General features: G+C 36.5%; 1 protein-coding gene across 4 annotated transcripts in view; it reads left to right on the top strand.

Moving 5' to 3' along the window:
- The window catches only part of LOC122926663 (myocardin-like), a 42,687-nt gene extending 32,591 nt beyond the window's left edge, over positions 1–10,096 (top strand). For all 4 annotated transcript variants that reach the window (XM_044278107.1, XM_044278108.1, XM_044278111.1 and 1 more), the window contains 9 exons: positions 999–1,148; positions 3,607–3,758; positions 4,001–4,126; positions 4,500–4,753; positions 4,835–5,000; positions 5,932–6,591; positions 7,431–7,568; positions 7,653–7,710; positions 8,852–10,096. In XM_044278107.1, coding sequence (XP_044134042.1) covers positions 999–1,148; positions 3,607–3,758; positions 4,001–4,126; positions 4,500–4,753; positions 4,835–5,000; positions 5,932–6,591; positions 7,431–7,568; positions 7,653–7,710; positions 8,852–9,321 — 2,174 coding nt within the window. In that variant the 3' untranslated portion in view covers positions 9,322–10,096. The remainder of the gene's footprint in view (positions 1–998; positions 1,149–3,606; positions 3,759–4,000; positions 4,127–4,499; positions 4,754–4,834; positions 5,001–5,931; positions 6,592–7,430; positions 7,569–7,652; positions 7,711–8,851) is intronic.
- Positions 10,097–17,837: the final 7,741 nt, after the last annotated feature.

Raw genomic sequence — 17,837 nt, 5'->3', positions numbered from 1 at the left:
TCTAAAGGATGCCTGGAAAGCTGATACAGCTTGTATTATGTATGTAGAAGCACCTATGCTTTTTTCATAAACCTTGATTATTTTAAGTGGTACCTGTGTTCACAATTTCAGCCCGTAAATTGCTCCCTTAACATCATGCACGATTGTAATAGGTTTCTACATATGAAATGTCACAGCATAAAGAGAGAAATTACATTAGAAAATAGCATTCTACCTATGTAGAGCAATAAGGCAGTCCAGGGGTCATGAGAGTTCGTGGAATCCCATGCTACTTCTGGCTTGACTGATGTCCCACAAGTCAAGATTCAATATTACAAGCTAGCCCTGTGCACAGGATGCAGATGAAGCCAAGGCTAGTAAACCATGCTTCACTGAGCATATGCAGAACTAACTTGTAAACATGTAAAGGCCTTGGGACATTGATCAAGCCAGAAGGAGCAATGTGGGACTGCATAACTCCCCTATTCTTTATTTTGGGGAATTGTTTCAATTGACCCTCTGCAATTATCTCATTTCCGGGGGAATTCCCTTATTCTGCAGTTGACAGTGGCATTTTTGGAAAAATATTACCATTGTATATTACACAGTGGTGGCAGTGATGACCAATTCCCTATAAGTTTTCCATATCCTTTTTCTGAAATAAGGACACATTTTGATATCAGTGTAATCTAATTTTAGTTCATTATAGTCATAAGATGAGGCCATCATGATGGTACCCAAAAAGGGCATCATGGTTTATTGATAGAATATCTTACTACAACTCTGTGACTAAGGACAGCAATACCATTTAACATGCTGTGTGCAGGCAAATATCCAGTTTACAGATTGCCTAACCGTGCATGCTGTATTTCAACTAATCTCTAATTGATTGAGGCTTCTCCTAAGATTTTATTTCTGCATAATAAATATGGTGAACATTGGGTTTTTGTATTATTTTATCAATTGATGGATCTATCAAAAAAAGCCACAATTAATGTATGCTATATACTATGTTCTAGATGGTGCAATTGAATCTGATGAGCTTAAAGAGAAAAAAGTTCGCTTGGCTGAAGATTTGAATGAAAAAATTTTACATCGACCTGGGCCTTTAGAACTTGTAAAGAAAAACATTCTGCCACTGGCAAATGGGATGAAAAATGGAGTAAAAGGTGAGGAACACTCATATGGCTTTCTACATGGGATAATATCTAGGTGTTTGACCATGTGAATGCTCCTCCCACCAGCTCAAGTTTCAAAGGAATAATCAGTTGAGTAACATGCCTTGATTCTGGAGTAGTGTTGATCGTGAATATTCGAATTGTAACTTTTTATTGCGAATATCGGCACTTAGAGAATTCGCAAAGATGTAGAATATAGTGCTATATATTCGTAATCGAGAATATTCTCGATTTTTTTCATCAGTAACCTTCCTTCTTGTAGGCCAATGAGAAGGCTAAAATATATTTGTCAGAACTTAGCAACATCCCTAGCAACCAATAGGAAAGTTGCTCCCCAGCAGCTATTTTATGCTGTTTTTTTGCAGTTCTGAGAGAGAGAGAGCAGTGACATTGCTGCACTCTTTGCTTTCATTTGGATCCTATTCCTTATCCAATTATATTAGTTAGTTAGCTCATATATATAATACAGATAGTTATTGGAAGATACTCAGTGTAGGTTAGATAGCGATATAGTGTAGCTGAGTGTAGATTCCAGTGCAGGGTGTTAGGTAGTGTGATAGGAATTACTGTTTCTCTGTTATCCATACATAGATGCTACAGACATAGTGCTGTGATGTCACAACAATACTTAGTGCACCAAACAGTAGTATGTAGTCAGACCTGATAAAATGTGAAGTTGCATGCATTGCACAAAAAATATGCGCATCATTAGTGCTGATTTGCGCAATCGCGAAAATAACAACTGGATATCACAAATTCTAGATATCATTCATTTACAAAATAGTACAATCATATGCTACTTTTACCATTAGGTTCTTCATACTTATCTATATGTTAAGTCATATTTAGTTTTTTTCTTGAAATTGGGTTTTAACTTTCCCTACTTTGCATTGTGTCATAATTCCATAGTTGACCTCTAAACAACCTTAGCTAAATAAGTTGAATTAGCTTAATAAAACAGCCGACCTAACAAAAACGAAATATCTATAGTTCCAGGAACAACATATTCGATGCTTTGGCTAAGTTTCTTCTCTTTTTCACATTACCACAGTAATTTAAGAAGGTTGTCCATGATTAGAAAAACAATACCACCTCTGTCCATGAGTTGTGTCTCATATTGCAACTTGGGACAGAGCAGCAATTCTGCATATAACCTGTGAACAGGGGTGGTGCTGGTTTTAGAAGGAAGCAGCCATGTTTTTGTAATCATGAACAACCCCTTCAAACCTAAAAATGGTAGAACTAAGAAATGGAAAGGACACTAAAGTAGAAAACACAAGTTTTAACACTGTTCAGGCATGCCAAATAAGTGCTAAATAAGTGTGAATGTTAAAACTTACATAGATTGTTTACTTCCCTAATTGCTTGTTGAATTCATGTATCCGTTAGTATATGCAAAAGTGACAAAGAATTGTATTGTCAATCAAACCATCTTTATAAGGAGCCCAGAAAGAGACGTAAGGTGGCCATAAAAGTACATATTAGGGTGGGTTCACACTAGCGTTATGGTGTCCGTTATGGCTTTCCGTTATAACAGGGTTATAACGGAACATAACGGAATCCATAGGATGGAATGCAAAACGGAAGCCTTTAAGAGACATTCCGTTTTGCTCCGTCCTAATAGAAGTCTATGGGAAAACATAATGGATCCGTCTGGGTCCCGTTATGCAAGACGGAAAACAAAGTCCTGTCGACAGGACTTTGTTTTCCGTCTTGCATAACGGGAACCAGACAGATCCATTTTGTTTCCCATAGACTTCTATTAGGACGGAGAGCAAACGGAATACCTTTTTTGGCAGGAATGGTTGACCATGTAATATGTATCGGTATGTCCTTACTTTCCTTTGATGATAGATGTCAGGAAAAAGTATGGTCAAATATCTTGAATTTCAACATTCCTAATCATTTTGTTCTTAGAGGCATATGTCAATATCAGAGGTGTCTGTCAGTGGCTTATTCCCTTTTGAGCCAAGAGTACATGTGTATTGGTGAAGCAACTGGAATAGCTATTGGCCAAATGAGTGCAACAACTATATAATATCTATGGGTATCTTAAGCTTCACAATACACATCAGATGAGAAAAGCAAAGAGCTGCCAGTAAAATGCTCATTACTCTGACAGCTATGTTCTAAGGACTCCCTTATCAACAAAAGCACTCAGAGTGCATGTTTATTTCAATAGGAAGAAAGTGAAAAGCTATAGTTAAACCCTTCTGATGATACTTAACTGGGGGAACTAATGATTGAACAAGTTGAATCCCAACCCAGATCACTGGGATTGGGTAATATTTATCCAATGTATATGGTCATCTTAGTAGCAAAGGAACTGAACTGACAGTGTGATTGTATAGTTTTATCTGTCCAAAAAAGTACAATGTGCATTTACAAGAAAAAATTAAAGGGGCCTCAACCAAATTTCACCTAGGCAATACATATTTTTTCTTTAAAGACCAGGTCCAGATCTCTTCATCTTCTGATACTTTTTCCTTTGATGATGACATCACCAGCTCTTCTTCATCCACCTCTTCTTCTCCTCGCTTTGCTCCTTCTCCTGGTCTTTCAGTTAATCTGTCCCCAACACCCACAAGCAATGCGTTTCAGGTATGACTGTACTTTGAAACAGAAAAAAATGCACATTGAATCCTAGTAAAAAATCTCTACTGTAAAACTATGTACTAATGTTGAAAGGCTATATTTAATCATTTTGGGAACTTGGAATGCAATAAACTGAAACAGAAAATCATACAGCTGAAACTATATTACTTTGTATGTAATTCATTGATAAGCTCTCCTCTGAAACCATAGTAATAATAACTAATATCATCTCTGTAACTTTCTTCTAGTTGGATCTTCCTCAAATAATTGAGGTGAACCAGCCAGTTGCAGGGGCTATTGTAGAGGCTGACCCATTGGCAACCAATAGGCCAGTCATCCATCATTCAGCACAGGCTTCATCTGGAATTCCTAAGGTATTTTCTCATACAGATACAGTATTTTATTTTATTTTTTAAACACCAAACTTATCTGGATGAAGGCTATTATATACAGTATTTTCTTATACCGATACAGTATGTTATAAAAAAAAATGCCTCTCAAAGTAGGATGTGATATATTTTGTTTTTATAATATAGAGAAGATATTGCAGTATTTGGCATAAATCTAGAGCCCGGAGCTTTATTAAAGTTTTGTAAATTAAAGTGACTTTTGTAAATTAAGGTGAATTGTTCCAGATTTTGTGTGCGGATTTGCACATAGAATATCTGCAGATGATTACAGTACACATATGGATGAGATTTCAACAGTTGTTATCCACTTATTCTTTTTTAATTTTGGTTCATTAAGGTTCCAGCAAAACCATCTGACATGGGAAAAAGCCAACGGCAAAAAAAACCCAAAGATTCTAAACCCAAAGTGAAGAAACTCAAATATCATCAGTACATTCCACCAGACCAGAAAGCAGACAGGTCTCCGGTTGCAATGGATGCTGCCTATTCTCGTTTGCTGCAACAGCAACAGATTTTCCTCCAGCTGCAGATCCTCAACCAGCAACAAAACCAAACTTTTTGTGTTCAAACAGTTCACCCTCTGACAACAAGGTATTTCATAACCTAGATATGGACATTTCTAAATGCACCAGAATGTGTATTTACAAGGTAATTTTTTTTATCAATCTTTAGTATCTCAGCAGATCAAGTGATTAGCTTTACAGGAACTACGCAAGCTGGAACACCCACCATAAATCTCTCACCTGCATCTGGTACAGTTATGACGTCTGTACCCAATTCACCAACAAACTCTCCTTTGAAACCAGAAATGTTGCCAGCAAACTTGGATGATCTCACAGTAAGTGTGAAAACATAATTTTCTAGTTTACTTCAATATCTTATATACATTTCTATGTAAAATTAGAATGTGTTAGAAAATACATGATAAAAGTAATTATGATATAATATTGCCCCCATTGGCAGTCTGCACTATATTCTGCATGTTCTAAAAACAAGCAGTCTTTTGGAAATTCTGCAGCATACACAAGGGTTAATCTCTTGCTCGAAAGTTTCATATTCTGCTGGAGATTGTGGGGGCAAGGCTTAGTCAAGGGATGGGTCTTAACATTACTTTGTTCAATATGATTAGACAGAGAAGGGAGGCTCCTGCTCCAGCCACTTATCTTGCAGTCAGACACAGGATAGTGAGGCAGAAGGGAAGCATTGGTCAGCTCCTTGGACACATGTAGAAGATCAATTTGTATATTTCTCATTATTAATTGTAATATGAGTCAAAATTTGGACCAAAGAGATTCATGGAGAAAGTGATGGACTATTTTTGATGCGCGTTCTACTTTTCCTTTAAAGCTAAAATATTTGTCCCCAATATGTTATACTATCCAGAAGACAAGTATATATAGACCCAAAGCTCTGGTTTGGTGGAATGTCCAGTACTCTCGAAATTGGCTAATTCGTCTGGGTTCATTTTTGGCACCTCAAATGCACGTTTGCTAACCTGGCCATTTATGCCGCACAAAAAACATTGTCAGCAGCAGATCACCTTGTACAATGAAACTGTATCTGAATAAATGATCATTCAGCACTAGCGATCAATGTGCCTCTTAAATGAAGCTAAACTGAGTGGGCAATGGTCATGAATGCTCTATCAGTCTATGTAAAGAGGCCCTAAAAATATAAACTGCATTTAATTTATCTGTACTTATCACCTAATTACTACATAAACTTACTACTGATCAATGGCTTTAAACATGTTCATATCATTTTGCAAGGTTTCAGAATTACGACAACATCTACGCAAAAGAGGGCTACCTGTGTCGGGAACGAAGCCAGCTTTATTGGAGCGCCTTAGGCCGTACCAAATCCCCCGTACAAAGACCATTCCAGCCCCCATTCAGAGTGCAGGCTTGTTAACTCCAGTCATTGAACTGCCTTCACTACAAAATCAGTCATCACGTGAGACTACCCCTGTTGCACTTTGCACATTTCAGAACTCCCCATCACCATCTTATGCTGGGAGTCTTCATGAGACATCTGAAACGACCTGCAGTGTTACAGAGAGTTCGGATACCCAGACACCCAATCAAGACAATGACATGGCAATGCAGGGAATTGATGATGAGCAGGTTCTTCTCGAGAAACAAAAAGTAATTGAAAACCTGACATGGAAATTACTCCAAGAACAAAAGCAAGCAGAAGACCTTCGAGTAGAATTAGAAATGCACAAACGATTAAAAAACAGAAGAAAGAATGAAAAGTTTAATGCCAGGATATCTATTAAAACAGAAGTAGATGAAACTGTGACACTTTCTTGCGCTAAAGCACAAACCAAAGACACGCAATATCTATATAGTCTCAACAGTGACGGGCCTGAATTAGCACTATCTGCACAGGAGCAACTTATGAGTTCAGAAGTCAGTGAAAGCTATATGGTAGGTAAATTGTTAGTGGTCAAATAGGAATTCATTTACATGGCTCTATACAAGCATATTAAATAGTGTGCACAAACAAAATTATTAAAAAAGAGCATATTGTCAACATCATTTTCTCAATACATTGTAATGTTGTATTTTGGGTAAACACTGTCAACTTTTAATGCTCAGAAGAATAAAAAGAACAGTGCTCTACTAGGTCAGTATGTTGATATCACATTAGTCCCCACCTGTAATACACAACAGGAAAGAGGATCGCCTTGATCGGTTGTGCCAGTAGGTACAATGCCAGTAAGTACTTTAGGAAGTATGACTGCCAGCTGCTTTATATTCTGAAGTACTGCTGGAATCTGCTAATCTCAACTGCAGTGAAGGTGAGGGATAAAATAAAGGATCCACCTCTCACTGAGGCAGGAAATGAAAGAACAAGTACAGTACATGTTCATACAAACAGTGGTGGAGTAAAAGCCATCACTGATCAAGTCAGGGTTCAGGCTGAGAAAGTATAAATCCTACAAATATTAAACAATGTTCATGATTGTATAAGAAAAAGGTATAACCCTATAAACATAAATAAAAAAAAATCTAAAGTCCATTAATAACATATGTACAAACATAAAAGACAAACAGAAATCATAATAGTATGACCCCAGTCTTGTAATGCTGCAACTGAAAATTATTTTAGTTCTTCTAGTTTGTGCACACAACACATAGGATATCACAGGTTGCGTATTTTATGCCAGATATAAGTCATTTTAAGCACCAGCAATGCAACTAGTTATTGGCATTTTCTGTGTCTTTATGGAAAAGTTGAAGCTATTAAGATGTAATTGCTTCAGGTTTTGCAGCCTTCCACATGTGAGGTACTTGGCCAGGACTTTGAGCTTCCCATGCAGATCACAGCAAGTCCAGAAAGTCCTGTACAGAAGCCTCGATCCTTTGAGGAAGAACTTCAGGAGGCCATACAGAAAGCACAGGTATATTGATCACTGTGCATTTATGTAAGACTATAGGAAATATTCCATTGGTGTGTATTAAATGTCATTTTTGTTTCTCTATAGATGGCCATTTCGCAGTCAATTGAAGACATATTAGAAGATGAGCCACTATTACATACAGGTTGGTATTTATAATTAAATATAGAAAATAAATTAATCCATAAAATATTTAGCATACTCCTTGGCATTACTGATGAGGACATTTCTTAACATTCAATTCTACCTATTTAGGTGGAAATAAATTGTACCTGAATCAAAAGTGCTCTTATTGTCTACAAAAGTCCCTCTTTCTTAACCTTGCTTCACATAAAATTCTTAATCTAACTTCAGATTTTTTTGTTATATTTGGGGTCGAATTTTGGAAGATGTTTATGTGGAATTTCACCAGATACTCAGGTTTCCTCCAGTAATCCAAAAAAATGGCTTATACAGTTGGTAAATTGCCATCCAATTATACAATGAAACATTATAGAACACTGCTTAAATACACTAGAAGTAAAAATAGAATCCTTAATGTCGAAATTATTTTTCTATTTTGTAGTGATGATGGAAATAAGATAAAAATTTAAGAAAAAATAAAAAATAAAAAGATAATCTAACTGTGTATAAGATGCCATAAAATAAACTGCATATAATCCAGAGACGTACAAAAAAAAAAATAGAATGCCAAAAATACTATTATATATATATATATATATATATATATATATATATATATCTTTTCAAGTACAACATTAGTTGATTAATATTTGCATTCAAAGAGATAATATATTTTAGCATGGCCTGAAAAAGAGATGACAGCAAGACCATGTTCAGATACCGATTTCTTTTGCAAAAACTTCAGTGTGATATAATGCATCTATTACGTAATTACAATTTAGTGTAACTAAAAATTAATGTTAATCCTGAGGAAGGTAAAATATGATGATCAGCATAAATCCATGGATCAACAACCCATCTCCAGCATTCTATTGATCCTAACTTGCAATATTATATTTGTAAAAATCCCATCTACCTGCTTCTGAAATAACCCCTCTCAGATGTGTGGAATGGATTTTTGCCACAAACATTTCTGCAATGAATCCTCCACATATAAATATGCCCTTATAAAGATACATCAAATGAATATGACATATATGTATATAAGGGGTAAAGCTTTCTAGGCTGAGTTGTACCAAAAAAAAGAAGTTAACTTTTTTAAATATGTATCCTTGTATGGATATTAAAATGTCTTAATCAAATCATTTTTTGTAATTTTGCAGATGAATTAATGCATGTTGATAACATCTCAATGGAAAACATTCATTCTGATATCAATCATCAAAACATGTCACCTGCAGCCCAAAACAGTAATTTCGCGAAACAGATGCAGTGTTGCAGTGATGCTCAACCACCTTCAATTATGCCCAGTTCTGGAATGCTAGAATTTCCTGGGTCTGGAAATTACGATTTCTTTTATGGTCAGGATTGTCTTTCAGCTGTCTTTTCTCCAGATCACTTGGAATTGCCATGTTCACCAGATCATCAGGAAAGCATCATGTCTCCATCATCTTCCTCTTCATCTAGTGCTACCTTTGATCCAGCAGACTGGCTAGAAGCACTAACATCAGGATCTACTTCCAATTTTGGCCCTAATAGCCCAGTCGGTTCTAGCATTTTCTCTACTGACATTTTCGACTCACCAGACTTAAGTATTAACAGAATGATTGATTTAATGGTGGAGCAGTGGTAATATTACAATTAAAAAGGACATTGGATACCAACAAAATTATCCCCCAAATACAACTCATAAAAGAAAGATAATCTTTCTTTTGCCAGCAGCTTTTGCTAGCCGTATAAGAGAGTGGAATGTGTGGTCAAATCTCAGGACGTATGATAGATGAGAATGTGATGACATTGGTCACAGCTGCTTCCTGTAGACACTATCTTGGCTGCACTAATGCTGAACAGAAATGTTTAGCAATCAAAAGGATTCATTGTTGCTGATACATTTATCTATAAAACATGGCTGTCTATTTTACACATTTTCATTTATGCAGGAAATAAATAATTAAATGTTTTAAAAATTTCAATTTATTTTTGAAAAAAATTATATACATATCGCTGAACTTAAATGGAACCAGGGGTACCCGATAGACTCAAAATGATGTAATGATCTACTTTCTAAAATGTTTTTAAATCATACTCTTGTAGATCATACATATTTCATAGTACGGTTCACTATTGATTCAGTATCTGGATGAGAATGGTGGAATTCTGTAGATGTCACATAGTAAATGAACTGATGGTAGATGATTTAATTTCGAAGTCAAATTTATAAGGAACAGTTTCTCATGGGTAAATATTTGACTCAGGTTACATCAGTATTAGTTTGTATGGTAATATCAGCATGTTATGGTTAGTGTTGAGCGCGGATATTCGAATCGCAAATTCTAAATCGCAAATATTGCCACTTCGAGAATATTTAGAATATAGTGCTATAAATTCGTATTCTTGAATAGTGTTAAATATTCTAATCGCAAATTTATTGTGAATATATTACATTGACGATTTTCGCAATCAAGTAAACAATGACTGGCGATAACGAATTCTCGAATTTGCTAATTTATGGCCAATTTATTCGGCCAAAAATTAGCAAAATATTGCAAATTTGAATATTGCCTATGCCGCTCATCACTAGTTATGGTATATTGAGAAAAACTGTTTCAAGATTAGATATGGAAACTTGCAAACATTTTAGCAAAATGATGAAGTGAGGTGACTCCTTAAAGGAGAGACATGTTTCTAGAAAATACTTTTGCTGTCAAAGGTGGCAAATGTATCTCTTAAGGTACTTGAATCATTTTTTGATAACACAGATAGTCTTTGTTGAAGAAAGAACTTCTATAATTCAGAAAACTATATAATATAGCTTTACTGAATTTTATTAAAGGTCTCAAGAAACAAACAACAACAATAATGCACATCTAAGTGACAAGAACATATTGGCACAAGTCTGGTATCTTAAATTCCACTATTTAGGGCACATGAAGTATGAAGATATAAAAATTGTCACAGGAGTGTGCATGTTTTTTTTTTATCAGACAGCTGCTAAAATTTCGTGAGAGTCCCAACGACATGTACAATTTCAGAATTTTTTCTTTTAAAAGAAATTGTCAGGCTTGCAAGTGAATTCAGTTGAACCTTTTTTTTATCAGTAGTTTGTCTTACAAAAGCAAAGCACATATCCAATAGAGCAGACCTGGCCTAGAGCTTTCATCTGTCTAAGAACAGCCTTCTTTAGAGATTTTTAAGACAGTTACGACCTCCCCAGCTATAAAATGTATATATATATATCTTTCCCATTGTGTGCTGTACAGATATTGATGGCGCAATACAAGATGGGGAGCTGCTTTAAAATAACCTTGTAGGAAAATCAAGCACATAGGCATGTTGTGCTATTTAATGATTAAGCCTTATTTTTTCTATAATTGTATTTTAAGGATCTTTACACTTTATTAAAGGGGTTGCCCAAGTTATTTTTTTTGTTCTTTGTATGTTTCTAACTAAGCAAATGAAAGGGATTTTCAATTCACTTACTTCATCCATAGTGCAGTCTACTAGTTAGCTGAGCATCATATGACCTGCGATGTTAGCTTCTCTCCCTGCTCTGATGACGTTCTGGAACGTCACTGTGTAGGTTGTGCTGATTGGAGCAACAAGCTGCATCCCTCTGCACTGCCCGTTCTGATGGCAGAGATGTCTGTCCTGTGTCTCCCCTCCAACTGGATTCTTCAGAAAAGTTTACCCCTTCTACCATCAGCAGCACAGACTCACAGTTGGAGGCTCTGCCTCGGGTACTGAGCAGCCTCATAGTTTCCTCTTCTCCAGACACTGAAGAGATAAATTCTGTGCACAGGATCCTCCCTCACTCCTCACCCTGCAAACACAGATATAACAAAGACTGGAGGATTTCTCTCCTCTGTAGTCTTCTGCTGGGTGTGAGGAAATTGCACAAGAACAGGTAGGGAGATCCTGTGTGTATCGGCAATGTTCTTGTACTGTGCAGTTGGGACTTATAGTCCCACACAAAACAACATGCTTCTGGATATCCCAGCAGTCAGACTGCAGACAGTGCAGCAATTTTATTCACTCCCTTTGCATAGCAGAGGGGAGGAAAAGGCAGTCTTTGTTGACACCCACAAATATTTATGAGATTGTTGTTACATTCTCCCCTACCCCCCAGCTCTGCAGCTGCATGTAAACAGAGGGGCCAGAACAGAACTAGGGGAATTCATAAATATATATATATATATATATATATATATATATATATATATTAGTTGTTTGCCTAAAACTTGCTTAGCTTATGTATTTATTCCTGACCATCAGATTTACAGTGCTTAATATTATTATTTTTTTGCATAACTTGGATAACCCCTTTAAATATACATATGCAAATAATACAGATATTATAGACCAGGAAAGCAGATATGGGTGAGAAGAATTTTGCTATAATTATTCAAAAAATATTTATTTTCTATTTGGTAAAATAAATAGCTACAACTGCCAATAAAGGAAGCACTGATACTAGATGAGTGACATGAGTTGCCGATAAGACAGTACAGTAGAAAAGTTAAATAATGTTTTCCAAAAAAAAACTGATCCAAAAAAGGGAACAAATCAACAAAATCACACAAAGCTTTATAGCTGAAGAAATGTGGGTTCCCACTTAAAGTGAATGTCCACATGTAATTTTATATGTTGATAGATTTCTTATTATATATTTTTTTACAATTAAAGCTCCATGTGGTGCAATAGCACCAAATCCCCTGCATAGACCAAGTGTTAAATGATAAAATCCTGACAGTTGGCAGCTTATGGGGCTTACTGCATATTGCCTTATTATTGGGTTTTAGTGTATAAGCAGTAAAAGAGAGTTCATTAATTGCAGCTTTGACTGTTATTATGATAGATTGAAAAATTAGGACACATTTTGGAACTATGTAGATTTAAAAAAATCTAATGGTAACCAAAGTTTGATATTAACTTTGAGGCATTGTTTCTTTCAGAATAGCAAAACATTTAGTGACTAGTGAATATAGTCAATTGTAAGCTTTAACATGCAATAAACATGTTTAAATTAGACATTACATACATGTGTATTATGAGGATAGGCCATCAATATCAAAATCCCAGAGAACCCTTTTAAGACATCTCAAGATTAAAAGCAAAACAAAACTACAATATTTAGATATAGGATCTCATAAAATATTTAGGTTGCCAAACAGAAATGTGGGGGGCTTTGCTAGCACCATAGCTTCATGTCTACTGGAGCCATTATAGTTATAATACATACATCATGCAGTAAATCTTGATGGATCCTCTTAAACATACCCAATTGGGCTGTATTTGCATTTAAGAAATGTAACAAAATACAATTCATAGTATAATGGAGTAAAATAAATATAAACTACAATAACCACTAAAGTCTAATGACAAGGAAAGTGCCATTTCTCTCTTATTTTGCTTGATTTTTTAAAGACCCATAAATACCTCAAACATCTTTATTATTGTATTCTAAAATACACTGGCCAATTGTCATAATTTATCTTTTATACCAAAAACAGAGGGAACCACTGTTGGACGCTGTTGCTCCACTAATCATTAGTAATTTATGCTTAGGGCACGATGTAACTAAATGTTAAGCAATAAAGTGCTGTGAATTTATGTCTGAATTTTGTCATATTCTTGTAAAACTATGAATAAATGTATGGTTGAAATGTGTCTCTCTTTAAGAGAATGAATGAATATTGGTGCATATACCCGCTGTAAGATCACATAAACCTAACGTATTGGAAAAAAGGCTAAAGATTAAATGCATATTTATTTGTTACTAAATGATAGTGTCAAGTTAATTTCTATTAAAACTATCAGTTAATATTCAACACTTATAAACTAAGGCCATTTAACCACATGGGGCTCCTATCTAACCATCTTATAAAAGGAATGTGTGAGTTGAGCTTTAGAAAGTCGTTTTGTCCTCTCTCAGACCTCTAGGCTATTGGTGATTTCAAATGCCAGCTTTGACTACATTTTAAAGGGAGTTTGTCAGCAGTTTTGACCCTGCAAAACTACTGACTGCATTAGGCAGGAGATGTGACGAGCTTGGTAATCATGCCTTTATTGGAGCTTTTATTATCTCAATACTGAGAAACTGAACTGAGAAAACCATTAAAAATTCTAGGTAGGAAATCAAAGTAGCCAACTGTTATTTCATCCTGCATATACCACTAAAGACCAACAAAGTATGTTGTTGCCTGCTGTCTCCAGTATCCTAACAGCTATTTGTCCAATTCAACAGCCAGCTTTGACATCCACAGACCACCCTCATACTCCTCCTCTTCATAGGTGTGAACAGAGCCATAACCCAATCAATGTTAGGTGCCGTATAGCAGATACACCATGCAAAGGACAAAGAGAAGTATATCTAGATCTATGACCTAAAATCTAGGACATTCTACCAGATATGCTAAAAATAAAACTGAAGTGAGTATGTCACGGAAGCCCTTTATATGAACTCTAAACATATCCATAGGGTTACATTAGACAAAGAGAAGCCAAAAGAGTATACTGACTACATGTCAGTGCTGCAAAAGAAAACAACTTTGAAATAGCATAGGGGAAAACCCTATCCTGCTAAAAGTTCAAATATATATATAATTAATTAATACGTTTTCAGACCCTTTCACTTTTTTCACATATTGTTAGTTTTTCCCCATCAATCTACCCTCAATACCACATAATGAGAAAGTGAAAAGAGAATTTTAGACATTTTGCTAATTTATTAAAAAGAAAAAAAAGGAAGACTTTGCTTTTAAATAAGTATTTAGACCCTTTGCTGTGACACTTGAAATTTAGCTCTGAGGGCTTCTCATTTCTATTGATCAACTTTGAAACCTGATCAAATTTCTACATTTTGATTGGCGTTCACCTGTCATAGATTCAGTTGATTGGACTTGATTTGGAAAGACACACCCCTGTCTATATTTTAGTGTAATAAACCAAGCCATGAGGAGGAAAGAACTGGTGCAAAACTCAGTCACATCATTGTGTGCAAGCACAGATCTGGAGAAGGGTAAAACATTTGCTGGAATAAAAGTTTTCAAAAGCACAATGGCCTCCATTATTCTTAAATGGAAGAAGCTTTGAACAACCAGGACTATTCCTAGAACTGGCCTTTCCACTAAACTCAATAATCAGTGGAGAAGAAGAACCCAATGGTCACTATGGCTTAGCTCCAAAGATTCTGTATGCAAATGGAAGAAACTTCCAAAAGGTCAACCATATCTGTACCACTCCATCAACCTGGGCTTTATGGCACAGTAGTCAGAATGAAGCCTCTCCTCAGTAAAAAAGACACATGAAAGATAATCTGGAGTTTGTAATAAAACACCTAAAAGAATCTCAGACTGTGAGAAACAAGATTCTTGTGCCTGATGAAACCAAGATTGAACTTTTTAGCCTCAATTCTAAATGAAATAGATGGAGCAAACCAGATATCAAATACCATTACTACAGTGAAGCATGCTGGTGGCAGCATCACGCTGTGGGGGTGTTTTTTAGTGGCTAGGACAGGGAGACTGGTCAGGGTTTAGAAAAAGCTGAATAGAGCAAAGTACAAGATATTCTTAAAGAAAGATAATGACCCTAAGCACACAGCCAAGATATCACAGGAGTGGTTTAGGGACAACTCTGTGGATATAAGAGCCCTGACTTGAACCCAATCGAACATCTCTGGAGAGACATTAAAATGACTGTCTACCGATGGTCCCCATTCAACCTGACAGAGCTTCAGAGTGGATCTGCAGAGAAAACTGGCAGAAAATCCTTGCAGTATCATACCCAAGAAGACTGGAGGCTGTTATCGCTGCCAGAGGTGCTTCAACTAAGTACTGAGTAAAGGGTTTAAAATTTTTGTCAATGCAATATTTTACTGTTTACACTTACTCATTATGGGGTATTGAGTGCAGAATAATGGTAAAAAAAAAATTTTTTATTATTATTTTAGCACAAGACAGCAACATAAATGTGAAAAAAGTGAAAGGGTCTGAATACTTTCTGAATGCATTGTATGTTCAAATTATACATCTTTTTGCAATGGGACTTGCCGGTTGCCACTATATGGCATCTGTAGGAGGCATCAATTTAACACATATGTCTCAACGAACATGGAGGCAATAATTGTGATGTAAACATGTCTTAATTCTACAGTTTGTGAGCTCGTAAACTGATTTGTAGATCTTCATCCATTTCCGAACATGGCCAAAGTAAGTAGCAAACTTTGAGAATAAAATTACCAAGTTGAAAAACTGACAAATTAATTTCCTATTGGTTAAAGATTTGCAAATCATATCAATTATTTGTATGATTTTTTTTTTTCTTCTCAATATATTCAGTAAAGGGCTGCTTTACCACAAGGATGCCTACCTCTTTAATTAGCAATGTATTCATATTTCAGGGGGGTTCTTTTCATTTTTGTACAGTACTCTTTAAGAACAGAAAAAGAGAATCACTTAGTCCAAGAAGAGGCTGACACTGACAGCAAAGGGCAGTTATGCAAGAAGTGTGCCCCACACAAATAGCAGCAAAGCTACACAAAGCTAGATAATACATATAATATATACATTCATGATACACACAAGCCACAAACATTCTGCACATAACCCTCCTCGCATATAGGATACATCAGTGACGTACATAGAGAAGTAAGGGCCCCATAGCAAGGATCAAACCAGGCCCCCCACACAGGACAGAAGGGTTTCGAGCCTAAACCCCTTTCAATGACACTTGGGCCATTTTTTCCCACTGCCGCGTTTGCTAACAGTTGTTTCTTTAGAGGGCTGACCAAGTTTTCACCACCCCAAGAGGAGATGGTCCCAACTGGGCCGCCTCTTGCCCTGGGTCCCTTTAGCAGTAGCATAGTCTGCCGCTATGGTAGTTACGCCCATGCATGCTGCACCCACAAAGATCACATATGGGCGCATGATGCATATATGACACATATAGATAGTGTACATGGTGAATATCACACACACTTCAAGAATAAGGTTAAATAAAAAATGATATATAATGAAGAACCCCTTTAATTACATAATGTACCTAGCACACATTCATGTACACACCTGCTCACAATGCAGCCCTGTACAGGACATTTTTTCTCCCCTATTCCACCTCCTCAGTAGCCACTTCTCTGAGTCGCATGGAGGTATGGAGGAAGACTTCCCCTTATTCCCCTTTACCATAGATCATGGTTAGAGATGAGCGAATCGAAGTGGACGAAGTGGAATTCGATCTGAATTTCATGAAAAAATTGATTTGCACCGAATCCGAATTTCCTCTCGCTTCATGGTAAGAAATCGAATTTTTTCCTAAAATGGCTGCTGCACATGTTAGAACATGGAGCAAGGAACTCTGGGAACGAGGGATCACACACAATGCCATGCATGCAGCCAATCAGCAGACAGCTCTGTGATGTTGCAGTCCTATAATTAGCCTCAGCTATCTTGGATTCAGACATTTTCCAATGTACTTAGTGCAGGGAGAGATGTCAGCAGGTGCTAGGGAGAGACTTTAAAACTTTTATTTTGCTGTATAGAAGTTCAGGGAAAGGATAGGGAGGAATCATTCCACAGTATTGAAGCAGAACAGGGTTCAGTAGGGTAGGTTACAGCCTGGGTAATAGGAACAATCCTATTCCCCCCTGCGGATCCAAGTTGCCATTATATAGCTCTGTAAATCCAGCAAACCTTTCTTGTTATTGGGGTGCAAGTGCTGTGTGATACAGCCATTAACATGGTTTATTACAAGGAAATATTTCTGTCTTATTTTCCCTTGTGCGGTGCATTTATATATGTTCTAAGGCATTTTTGGCTTGTATTAGTGTGAAAAAGGGCTTATTAGCCATTGTGTGGTGAAATGAGAAAATGACAGCCCTTTTGGCGTGTATTAGTGGCAAAAAATATATATATTATTTGCCGTTCAGCGCTGCAGGTATATGGTCTAAAGCAGGCATGTCCAAAGTGCGGCCCTCCAGCTGTTGCAAAACTACAACTCCCAGCATGCCTGGATAGCTTACAGCTATTAGGGCATGCTGGGAGTTGTAGTTTTGCAACAGCTGGAGGGCCGCACTTTGGACATGCCTGGTCTAAAGCCTTTTGTGGCGTGTATAAATGGAAAAAAAGAAGGGCTTATTTGCCGTTCAGCGGT

The sequence above is a fragment of the Bufo gargarizans genome, chromosome 2 (assembly GCF_014858855.1).
Source record: "Bufo gargarizans isolate SCDJY-AF-19 chromosome 2, ASM1485885v1, whole genome shotgun sequence".
Taxonomy (NCBI): Eukaryota; Metazoa; Chordata; class Amphibia; order Anura; family Bufonidae; genus Bufo; species Bufo gargarizans.
The sequence above is the reverse complement of the archived record's forward strand: the minus strand, read 5'-3'. Positions and strand labels throughout refer to the sequence as shown.